This window comes from Fukomys damarensis, unplaced genomic scaffold (assembly GCF_012274545.1).
Source record: "Fukomys damarensis isolate Sample0158 unplaced genomic scaffold, DMR_v1.0_HiC HiC_scaffold_15, whole genome shotgun sequence".
Taxonomy (NCBI): Eukaryota; Metazoa; Chordata; class Mammalia; order Rodentia; family Bathyergidae; genus Fukomys; species Fukomys damarensis.
This window is the reverse complement of record NW_022900927.1, coordinates 67,183,165-67,196,014: the sequence shown is the minus strand read 5'-3', so window position 1 is coordinate 67,196,014 and position 12,850 is coordinate 67,183,165. Positions and strand designations below refer to the sequence as shown.

The 12,850-nt window shown below is 36.4% G+C and overlaps 1 protein-coding gene and 1 pseudogene across 6 annotated transcripts in view; one reads left to right on the top strand and one right to left on the bottom strand.

Moving 5' to 3' along the window:
• The window catches only part of Stk38l (serine/threonine kinase 38 like), a 76,018-nt gene that overhangs the window by 13,922 nt on the left and 49,246 nt on the right, over positions 1–12,850 (bottom strand). For 5 of the 6 annotated variants that reach the window (XM_010615913.3, XM_010615908.3, XM_010615914.3 and 2 more), the window contains 3 exons: positions 8,968–9,112; positions 4,868–4,919; positions 176–298 (listed from right to left, as the gene is read on the bottom strand). In XM_010615913.3, coding sequence (XP_010614215.1) covers positions 176–298; positions 4,868–4,919; positions 8,968–9,101 — 309 coding nt within the window. In that variant the 5' untranslated portion in view covers positions 9,102–9,112. Of the gene's footprint in view, positions 1–175; positions 299–4,867; positions 4,920–8,967; positions 9,113–12,850 lie in introns of those variants that run through there. The other variant, XM_019206299.2, reaches the window with a different exon arrangement.
• On the top strand, positions 9,202–10,150 carry LOC104856501 (annotated as a pseudogene).

Below are 12,850 nucleotides of genomic sequence, written 5' to 3'. Positions count from 1 at the left end.
TGTAAATGTTGAAACATCTAGGCTGCTACACTACACATTCAGGAGTGAAAAGTAGGCTGCTTAAAGAGAGGCAGAATTTACCATTGGGATTATGTTAGGAAGTATATTTTAATACATATTTTAAACTATTTTAAGATATATATGTTCAACCATGGTAAACTGGAAAGAAGCTCACCTCTCCAAAAGCTCCTCTTCCTATAACTTTCAGAGACTCAAAGTCATCCAATCCAAGCCTAGTCCTCTTGAGTCGTAAGAACTCCGTTTCTTTGCGAGCATGTTGTGATCGGCGTAACTTTTTCTATTTAAAGACAATTTAAAAGGATGATCTTATAGTCAGGTTGTTTCAAGGGCACAGTATTAAAGATGATACATATAAAAATTGAGGTATTTTACTAATGCTATAATTTATCAAAGTATTAGCACAGAAAGAACCTTAATAGAACATTTTTAACAGTTAATCCTTACTCGTGAAAAGGACTCCAATATTTCAACTAATTCATCTATTTATCTATATCTAGAAACACATAAAATTCATTCTTTCATTTGTATACTAACTTAATTCACAATAAATGAATTAACTAATCATTTTTATAAAATTAATTTCTTCATCTTTATGCTGACATAATTCATACACAAAAATTAAACTTTACATCCTGAACTACTAGTATCCTGATATTGATTTTCACTCTGTCAGGAAATCTACTTTGCTTCAACCCTAATTTCCATGACTGCTCTGTTACAACCTGAGACTTGTGACACCAAAAATCACACAATGGCAGTGTTTCCATAGAGATTTATTTATGGTAGCAGTTATAAGTAAATCTTATGACAGACTTTACTCTTAGACAAATTTTAATAAACTGCAGGATATTTGGCACCAACTCCTTGAAAATACAGAGCATCATAAAAAGAGGTTATTAAAATACTCAAGTCAGTAACTGCACTTTTGATCCTACAAAGATCACAAAAAAAAAACTATTATTAATGAGCCACATTCTGAAATATGTGAAGTTTCATTCACCACAGACATTTATTTCATTGTTCTAAACCTCATTTTTCCCTCTCATCAACTATTTGTTTCTTGTTTTTTCTCCCAGTGTTAGGGATCAAACTTAAGACCCCGCACATGCTAGGCAGGCTCTCTACCACTGAGCTACAGCCCTTTTTATTTTTTACTTTGAGATTGAGTCTCACTAAGCTGCCCAGGCTAGCCTTGAACTTGTGATCCTCTTGCCTTTGCCTCCTGAGTCACTGGAATCAGAGGCATGCACTACCACATCTGGCTTCTAGTTTTTTATACACTTAATTCCTAGACATAATAGAAATAACTAGAGGAAACAGAATGGGAAATAAACAAAATCCTGCTCATCTTCAGCTGAACCTTTTAAAGCTTTCAGGGATTCAGCTCAAAAGGCAAAGCAAGTCAAAAGGACTCTAACAGCTCAGAAGTACTGCTCCTACTTGTGGCTTTTTTTTTTTTTTTTTTTTTTTGGTACCGGGGATCGAACTTGTGAGGTAGGCAGCAGAACCACTGAGCTAAATCCTGGGCCCCTATTTGTGTCTATTTTTAAAAGTTAGATTATTAATTAGAAACACATGTATGTGTATGAGCGAAACAATGGAATTCTGACACCTCTAGCTAAATTAATCTAAGAGAATGAAATCAAGAAATTATGTCTTTAAACATAATAGAAGTTACACACCCAGGCATATCAATAGTAGACACTATGACAGTGTAAAAATAAAGGTGAGGTGTACAAATTAAAAAGCTTTGTCCTTTTTCACACCTGACATTGATTACAAAATGCAGTGATATTATGGAAATTGTACTCAACAATGAAGAGGCTTTTTTGGTAAGAAGTCAGGCAATAAGGAAACTAAACAGATAAAATAAAGATATAATCATTATTGCTCTGTTTACCAAAAGACTATACTAATATACTAGCTGTGTACTAGTTTAAAAACAGATTGTTCTAATTATGGGATTAGGATAGTTTCGATCTTTGAGTATCAGTTTAAGCTAAAATTATATTTATATAATTACAAAAACAAAGATGGATCCTAACTGAGGGAACTATTTTTTAATTCTTTTTACATCAGTGGAATGGCCATACCCTTTTTACACAAAAGTCCTCAAAAATATCTTTTGAATAAAAAAGTCTGAAAAAATAGTAAAACAAGTAGGCCAAATGTTTTACATTTTAAAACTTATTTTAAAGGCCACTAGGTGGCACTACAGTACCATGTCCTTTAAAGTAATAAGCTGTTCAAGATTTTTTTAATTACACAAATAAATGTGAAATTTTTGAAAAACTTCTGAATCTTTCCTTTCACGTTTTCATGTAAAACAGTACAGCTGGGTGCAGCTGCAGAAACTTTCTACTCTGAATGTCAAAGATGACCTTGTTATACAGAATTATATAAAAGGGCTTAAATTTTACAGACAAGAGTTACAAAATAAATCAAACTCACTGAGGGCCTTGTGTGTGTTAGGCAAGCATTCTATCACTGAGCTCCATCTCCATTCCTTCATGGCTCCCTTTTGTAGTTTAAATTTGTCCATTTTGATTTTCCATTAATAGTTCATATATGACGAGATTTTGTTGAGATGAGATGAAAATAGATATTCTCTCATTTCCCATTCTTTTTAAATGGGCATTACTCAAACTCTCAGTATGTAGGGTGCCCAGTTTTATGTAAGACAGCACATATGAAAGTTGAGATATAAAAGGGTTTAGCTAGTAATTTCATTCCAGGATATATGCTTTATATGGACACAGTATATGGTTTAAACTTTTCACAAAAATTTTCATTCACTTTCATAATATTTCCAAATCAGAATGAAGACTAGTTTCATTAAATAACCGGATTTTTATTAAATACCTTTACTAAAAACCACCCCACATAAGGATAGTTCCCACATTTTATACTAAGGTTGAGAGAGTTTGTCTATTGAACAGAAAAACATAATCCAGGACCCATCAGGGGGCCTACTAATAAGCATTTGCAGAATTAAAAATGTCTTTACAGGAACAGTTTGGAAGTTTTATAAAAAGGCATTATTAGCCAGAGACTATTTTTAGGGTCAAAATCTTTTCACATTATCTACATTTGATTTGGATTGCACTAGTTTTTAAAACACTCCACTTACTTTCCAGTATTTTAAAAAGCAGGTGAGTCATATAAAAGCCCAAATTTCCAGCTCTTCTAATTTTCCCCCTTCTTGCAGTACTAGAGATAGAACCCAGGGCATTCACACTGAGCTACATTCCCTGTGCTCTCCCCCTTTATAAACAAATTATTGCTAAGTCGCTAAATAAATCAGGCTGGGTTTGAACTTGTGATACTCCTGCTTCAGCCTCCCAAAGTCCTGGGGTTACAAGTGTGCACCACCCATGTCCAGCCATCTCTTCTTGAAAAACAAGAACTTAGCCACACTGAGCCACAGTGGCCATTGCCTTCAGCTTCCACCAAAGGTGCCAGTCAGCAGGTGACAGGTCTAACTGGGCTAGGCTCTTGTTTTCTTACAGTAAAGTAAAAGCTGGTAGGTCTTTATTAAGAGATAAACTATGAGGATCAAATATTTTAAAAGAAAAAGGTAAAAGAAGAATCTATTTTGTTGTGTAAGTAAAAATAATTAAGAGTTGGATATACAAACAAAATGTCTAGATCAAAAGAACAGACCCTGAAATGTTATCAGAAAACCAAGCCATGTTTCACCCAATACTAAGGTTGCACTAGCATCTGCTTTGTATCCACCCCACCTGAAGTCAAATTACAGTATCATGTTTAAGGTTTCTAAATCAATACAACTATAATTATGCAGTTATTTGGTCAAAACCATTACTTTTTTCACTAAAATTTAAAAGGAATGAGCTTTTTAAAAAGTATATTTATTTTATATGTTAATTTATAATGTTAATTGTAAAATCTAAATGTTAAAATTTGAATTTTCTAGATTGAGTCAGGTGATTAACAAACTACTCTCGGCAAACCATAATACTTTTATATCTGACTTAAACCTTGCAACCCAAAAGATAGAACTACAGACATAGGAAAAGAAAAGAGAAGATTAGAAAACAACCCTTTTTTTTTTTTTTTTAAACAATCTTGATTTCAAATCATTTGGTAGTTTACTCTTTAAAGAAACTCTTTGCTGACCACTGAAAACTTAATTAATCTAGGTTGTGATTCCCAACACCTAGAAAATAAACATCTTTCTAAACCTAGCTTTTCACTAGTTCTGTCAAATTACCCTGTATTTTCTTTACTGTCCTCTTTATAGCTCAAATGCAATTAGTCATTATTCTGCATATATACCATTACTTCACATATATCCTTTTTCTTCTGGTAATGGGATTGAACTCAGGGCCCCACACATGCTAGATAAGCTCTTTACAACTGACCTATAATCAGCCCTTTAAAAATTTTTATGTTGACATAGAATCTCACTGAACTGCTTTGGCTGGCCTTGATCTTTCTACCTCAGTTTCCTAGGTAGCTGGAATTACGGGCATGCATCATCAGGCCTGGTTCTTGAATATACCTGTTTTGTTCTGTTTTATTTCTGTAGTACTGGGTGTTGAACCAAGGTCCTCTGCACGGATCTACATTCCCAGCCCTTTTTAAATTTAGATAGGGTCTTGTTGAGTTGCTGGCTTGGCCAGGCCAGGCTTGAACTGCCTCAGCCTCCCAGTGTGCTCGGATTATAGGCATGTTCCACTATGCCCAGCTAAAAATCCTTTTTTGTTTTGTTTTTTTTATGTTAGGTACTGAGGATGTAACCCAGAGCCTTACATATGAAACATTCTACCACAGAGCTACATCCCCAGCCCATTTACTTTCATATAATAATTTAATTAAGTACCTCTTCATCTGCTAATCCTTCTTCTTCCATGGCCACTTCTAATTTCTTCTGCCTTTTCAACAGAAAACAATAATTAGAATTTTAAGTACATATGTTTCTAACTATTCCCCTTTCAGAATATACATTTTTTAATTCAAGTTAACCAGGGCCTCATTAATGCTCAGCAAGTGCACTATCACAGAGCTACATCCCTAGCCCACAGCTCTACTTCTAGAGTACTTCACTTGCCTGCCTAAATGCTCTGTTATTCTATTTCTCAATGTCTATAGTAGAAGTATGAAAAAGTAGCTAAGTTTGTAAAGTAGCTATCCCTGTTTGAAACCTGGTCATAACACCCGGTAGACAAAAGAGCTTTCGTTAGTCTGTTACCTTGAGCTCAATTTTCCTGATCAAGGAATGATGTTCAATTCACTTGAGAATATTTTATTCTGTCAAATTTCTTTGGAAATTGGAAAGTTATTTAGGTATATAAAAAACACATACTACCTGTCAGAACATCTGCTTTTCTAGATACAGTCCAGTTCAGTTATTCATTTTTTTAAGTGGAAACCTTGCAAGCTAAATATTTGGAAGGGTGTGTGTGTGGATGGATAAAATAACTAGTAACTAGAAAGATGGCTGTGAAATACTTTCTGAACTTATTTCCAAGTAAACTGTATTTCTGTTGTACTGGTTTTTCCCAAATATAAGTCTAGGAGAACTCGTCCTATTTGATCTTAGAGTGTACTAGGGTAAGACTAGCACTGCCCAATACCCAAATGAATGTATGGTTTGGGACCAAAACTATGATACATATATTTTGGTATTTGCTAGCTGTGACAATATATATATTCAAAGGTAAGCCTAAACCATTCTTCAGCTGTTATTTTTCTTTCCTCTAGAAAATTCATAACCAAAATATCTAAAACCCACTGAGAAATAGCAGCCCAATAGACCACCCACTCCTTTACAGAACTAGTCGTAGGTAACCATTTTGAGCACACTGGTGGTGTTCACCTTTTGTTTAGCATTACTTTCTCAGCCTCGAACCCTCAGAATGGAACATGTGCCTAACATCCTCACTAAAGCGATTTCCAGCATCCTCTCTGCACAGAGTTCAAAGAGTGAGAAGGAATCTATCTGCAAGCAACTTTATTCTCTGGCAAATCTCCACTACTCACCTCCCTCAATGCTTCCCAAACTAACACTTCATGACATCATCCCTCATTCTGGGGAGAAATAACAGGAATTTTTACCCATTTCTACCATATTTGAACAGGCAGATTCATGAATCTTCTTGTACCTCTTTTAAAAAGTTTTCTCTCTAAATGTCTTACACTTTGCTCTGGCTAGCACATTAGGCTTATGCATTTATCCAATTAGTTAACCCTCAAAAATACATCAAACACTTTCTTAAAATATTCACTGTTAAAAAATAAGAGCTGGCTGGTTAATCTGACTTGCATGGCACCAGGCTGAGATTGATTTTTTTTTTTAAAGGAACAGATATTTTTATTTTTATTTTCCTTTGAGAATAAAGGGCAAAACTGAATCATTATAAAGTTTCATGCAAAAAAAAAAAACTCTACGATTATTAGAAATAACGTACATGCCTACTTTGAAAAAACACAGTACTTTCTTTCCTTGGTTCTCTCATCCAATTGCTTCCAAAGACTTTAATTACATTTATGGATATATAGGGTTTTATTTCTAACTTATTTGTCCTATTTTGGTACTTCAATTTTTCAGTTTTTGGTAATATGGCATTTCTTTTCTCTTCTGTTCTTCTGAACTGATTTCTTCCCCTCATGCCATTTTTTCCCCTTCTCCTTATTTGGAAATTACAAGCTTTGTATTTCTATTCTTTTACTGGTACCCTAGAAATTAAAATTATATCCTTATTTGTCAAAGTTTGCAGTTAAGCTTTATTCCCTTCCTTTTCCTTCTCTTTTTCTTTTGTAAAAGCAGTACAGAGACTGAAGCTGAGATCTGCCACAGGCTACACACACACTGTAGCACTGAACAATATATTCCAAGTCCTGTTTATTCCCTTTTCTACAAGGATCCTCAACAACATTTTAATTCCAAATACTTCTCTCGGCTTAAAATCTACTGCTGGAAAGTACTTTGACTTTATTTTTTTAAGATGCACAGGACATTATGAGCATTATTACTTATGTTGTAGTTGCATGGCTGCTCCTCCACTTCCAATAGCATGAGTTGAAAATGCATCTAATATGCCTAACCAACCAATACTTCCCAGGTTACCTACAAGGTATACTACTGCAGAGCGTGAGCAGTTTTCCCTCACAACGGCCTGGCTGACTGGGAGTCCCACTCACTGCCACTGCCCAAGATCACCAGAGCATCATACTACATATCCCCAGGCTGGGAAAGAATTAAAATTTAAAATCCATTCTCTAGGTTCTACGGGGTACCTATCACTTTTGCATGATCATAAAATTGAAAAATTGTAAGCTGAACCATCATAAGTCAGGGAGCAACTGTACAATTGCTGAGCTATTTCCATGTTATTTGCCATTTAGATTTCCTATTTGTGATCACTTTCCTTCTGCCTAAATTGAAACTTTTGAAATTTTTCTTGGTGCTAAACTCCCAGGTTTTTGTTGCCCATGCCCTATTCTCTCACTTCCTCACTTAGGAATTGTGTTTGTTTTCTGTGGTGCTGGGGATTGAATTCCAGAGTCTATAGGAGTAAATGGCACAAGTGCTCTCCCACTTTAGGAATACCTATTTGTGATCACTTTCCTTCTGCCTAAATTGAAACTTTTGAAATTTTTCTTGGTGCTAAACTCCCAGGTTTTTGTTGCCCATGCCCTATTCTCTCACTTCCTCACTTAGGAATTGTGTTTGTTTTCTGTGGTGCTGGGGATTGAATTCCAGAGTCTATAGGAGTAAATGGCACAAGTGCTCTCCCACTTTAGGAATATATAACCACTGAGCTAAACCTCCAGCCCAATAATTACTGAGGTTGTATTTTCTAGTTCACTAATTATCTCCTCAGCTATAGTTAAATCTATCCAAAACTATTTTTTTTGTTCTAGTCCTGTTTCACTAAATTACATCAATTCTCACTTTGTCAGAGCATGAAATTTTGGGGCCAGTAGAGACTTCTCTGATACTTTGTGTCCAGCTAGTTGCCACTTTTGCCAATCTTTCTCACTTGTTCAGTTCTTCTCTATCTTTCTCATCAATCCTAATTTAAGCCCCTTTCCATCAGCCTGGATATCGCTAGTCTTTCCTGTTTCTAATTCCCCACATCCATTCTACACAACACAATAAAAGTTCACTTCCAGAGAAACATTTGTGATCATCTAATTCTGCTTACAAACCTTCAAGGTTTTCCAATACTATGAGAACAGCTACATTAACATGGCACACAGGGTTCCTGTGATACTGAAATTTAGCACATTCTGTATCAGACTTTAACTGGATACTGCCTGACCTGAAGGTCATGGGGGACCTTGAATTCAGAACCTTGCTCTTGCAAGGTAGGCACGGAATCCCCAGCCCACCTGTAGGTAATTTCTTCTCACTAATATTCTTTTTATCGTTCTCTTTCCCTTTATGCTGTGTAAACAGTACTCTTCCTTGACAGCCTATTTCAATGCCACTACTATTTAAGAAGTGTTCCAAGTTGCCACAGTCAAAAGCAATCTCCCCCTTCTTTATCCTTGTTTTAGTGATACTTTTCACTCTTTCATACATTTAGGTACATTTTCTCCTTTATCATACTGTAAGTTTAATTAATGCCAAAAAATTGTCATTTTTTAAACTCTTCCATTTCCATTGATATACACACTATGCTGTTTTGGAGTAAAGACAGTCATTTGTAAAGCATCCCTCTAAAAAAATGTGTAACAATATACAATGGAAAATGTTTAATTAGCAACTGACATGATAAAAGTATATGTGCACACAAGACTTTGGGTATCCCAATAAGTTATTCTGTGAAATAAAATAACTAAGAGCATGGTAAGTGCAGGAAACCTAAAACAGCATGCAGGGATCACTTATATACACATTATTAATGAAAAACACATTTACAGTCCACTCACTGCATACCACTTTAACAAAAGCTTGACCAGCTTTCCCTATACCTGGTTTCTCTCTCTTCATGCTGTAAAATTAGGTTGCTGTAAAAATTCTCCAATGTGAGCTTGGCTACAGTCACTCTTTCTCGGGTATGGTTGCTCATAGGAAAGGTTGTTGTAGTCCCTGCCGTCATTGCCATAGTAACAGAAACTGAAATGACATATTAAAAACAAATTATTCAATAGAAAAAAAATGTTATCACTTATAACAATCCGACTCGTCCGTGGCGCTCTCAGGCCATGTGGGCAGGAGCCGCGCGGGTGTCAAGCCCTCCAGAGCGCAGCACGGCCTGGCTGAATTCGCAAGAGGCGCGCACTGGCCAGTCGGAGATCTGCAGGGCAGCAGCCTTCCGCTGGCCCACGCGCCCAACCCTCCCCCGAAGCAGGACGAGCAAGTTGGAAATTAAACCCCACAATGAGGTGATCCTATACGGCGAGTCTGGAAGCCCCTGCCTTTCTGAGGATAGCTAGGATAATGATGACGACACAAAAAGAGGAAGCAGTAGTAAAACCAGAAATAAAAATTTCAGAAAAGAAAAAAACAGCAGAGAAGATAAAAGAGAAAACGGCAACAGAAAAAAAAGGTGGGAAGAAATTAAAAAGAGGTTAGAGGAACCTGAAGTCAACCTAAAGCGCTGACACCATAAGAACAATTAGCAGATAAACTTCAGCTAAAGAAATTACAAGAAGTGGGCCGAGGATTTAGCTCAGCGGTTCTGCCGCCTACCTCACAAGCACAAGGACCCGAGTTTGATCCCCAGCACCAAAAAAGAAAAAAAGAAATTACAGGAAGAGTCAGACCTTGAATTAGCAAAATAAACTTTTGATGTTAATAATTCAGTTTATGGAGTAGATGCTATAAATCCATCTTCAAGAGATGATGTCACAGAGTTTGGAAAGTTACTAAAAGAAAATTATACAATATGAAAAGTCACTGCATTATGCCAGTTTTTTGGAAGCCTTAGTTTGAGATGTGTGTATTTCATTGGAAATTGATGACTTGAAAAAGATTACCAATTCACTGACTGTGCTTTGCAGGGAAAAACAGAAGCAAGAAAAGCAAAGCAAAGCTAAAAAGAAGAAAGGTGTGGTTCCTGGAGGGGGATTAAAGGCCACCAGGAAAGATGATCTGGCAGATTATGGCGGTTATGGTGAAGGGTATGTGCAAGAATATGAAGACTTCATGTGACATTTTATCTTCTCCTGGTGTCTTCTTTCTGCTGCCCACAATCCCTTCAACATGTAGCACAATTTCCTTTCCCTTCTAACAAATGCTACAAATCAGAAGTGCAGTATCTTTTGTGCTGGTTACTCAACCCCTTGACACTTAGGTGCTAAGACGCAATGAGGGAACTTGGATCTTGCTGCCAAGGGGTTAAAATTGGGAACCTCAACTGCTACTAAATCCTAGTTTAAACACAATCTATAATGTTGTCATTGCTGCTATCTGATTCCATAGCAGCATTCACTAAATTGGAAACAAAGGTTGCAACATGACAAGAAACTGTGCAGTATTTACCAGCACCATTCAGTAATACAGCCTTAACCATACTGCCTTGAACTACTTCATAACTTGTCAAGACAGCAAGGGCATGTGGTGTGCACCCAGTATTAAAATTGCTTTGTCTTAAAATTGAGCGTCAGGATACTAAAATCCATTGTAAAAAAGACTGTTTATCTCAGAGTGAAGATACTTAAAAATTAAATGACCAAAACCCTCCCAACTTTGAAGCTGAAGATGGTAAACCTCTCCATTATTACAGTCCAATAATTCCTGTGGAACCTGTTGAGTGTACAGACCAACTAATTTTTAACTAGACTATTTCGAATGATGGGATGCTTCAGGAGAGGAGAGAGAAACTATCTGATTCAAGTGTCTGAGAAACAAATCTTTTTTGTTCTTCTAGACTACAGTGGAACAACTTTAACAGGGCTGTGGCATTTCCTTTCCTTTATAAAACATGCTCAGCAAACTGCACCAGTTAACTACAGTTTGGTAAATTGTTATGTTCACAATTATGACATCTGCAATGTTTTATAAAATAACTAATCTAATTTCAAAGATCTGAAAATGTTTACTTTCTACTAAGAAAAATTCTATCCAACAGTTAACAGATCCAAGTCTTGTACACTGTAATACAAAGTTAATAAGCAGAAAAGATGCACTCTTCTCAAAGCAAGATAAATTAATTTTGGATTGGCAAAACCAGGGGTAAATTATAGTAAAGTAGTACCAGGGCAAGTCCATGTGTAATACAGACACAATTAAACACACAAGGTCATAGTCAACAGCATTCAAAACAAAAAGTTTAATACACTTGTTGATTTATTGTTTACCAAATGAAAATCTTAAGATTTTGCTAATAGTTATTTCCATGATACATATGTGTCCTAAGAGTTAAAACAGTTTAAATAGTAAGTAGCTTCTGCCATCTACAATCTATGAAACATGAATTGTGTATTGGTAGACGTTGTAGGAGATCAGTGTTAGAAATCAGCCCTTTTTCACAAGGTCAAAACTTCCCTTTTCATTCTGAATTGTGTTATTCCAGACAGCACTACAAAAAGGTTAAAATTTTGTAAATATTCACTGACTCCTTAGAATTAGTGTAATAATAACTAGATGGAGTAAAAAATATGCTTTTGCAAATCTGGATAAGGGTATTAAAAGACCATTCTAGAGAAGAAACAATTTGGAAAGAGTGGCCATCCAAAGCTGCATTCGTAGCTGAAAGATTCCTCATACCTACCACCTACCTAGTCCACCCCCACATACCCTCCCTCTATCTTAATTACATGAAAATATAAAACCCTGGATGCAGACCTGAACTCAACTAGATTCAAGGGATGGTTCAATGAGCCAGACGATCTTTCACATTCTCACCAAACAAGTCAAGTACAGATTAAAACTAAATAACTATGGTAAACTCCTATTCATATTGTTTTATTAGAGGTTTATACTCAATGTACTGCTTGAACATCAAATTCATCATGTGTGAAACTGCATCTATTGTTCTATTAGAAACTTGTTTATTTGTACATTATTTAAGATCTTTTCATAGCAAGAAGCTGATCATGTCATTTTTTAAAAAATCTTCCATGGCTCCTTGCCAAAGCAAGTCAAATAAGCTTAGCATGATTAAAAGGGGGGGGGATGGGCAACTCACATACACTGAGTGTATCTCAGGACCTTTTTGATACTTTATTCACTGATTTCTTAAGACAGCAGCATTTCGTGTTTTGTCCTTACAACAGCCCTGCGAAGTAGGGAACTGAAACTTGGAAAAGTCACACAGCTAGCAGACTAGTGAAGGCAAAACTTTTAGAGCTTTCAAAGATACAAAGAACCCACTGCAGCACGCGCGTCTCAGGATCATCACCACTGTAGCAGGCTTTAGAGTCTGTCAGGGCTCCAACTTGCCTTTCTAGTTTATCTGCTACACCTCCTCACCACTCTCTTCTCCCAACATCTCTAAGGCATGTCCACGCCTTGAGGGCCTCTCATTACCTACCTATCCCTGAACATCCAGAATTCTCGGTTTGCAGAGATCCTGCTGATCCTTTGGGGCCCAAAGTCTTAAGTGGCAACTTCACTACCATCCTCTACCAGAGGAGACACTCCTACCACTCCATGGGTAATCTCTAACTGTGTACAGCTATGTCTAGGCTCTGGTGCTGATCACTTCACGTGCCCATCCTTCTAAGGTAGGAGCAGCTCTGGATAAGAACATTTATCTCCCAGTTTGTTTTTGAACATTCACAATAGCACCAACTGTAAACATTGAGCAAATGAGACCATCTATCAAATGGGGAATTCAGAAAAGAATTGAAAGAATTGGCAAAAAGTAAAGTATTCTATAAAGGTTGACCAATAAGCAACTGTGGAAAT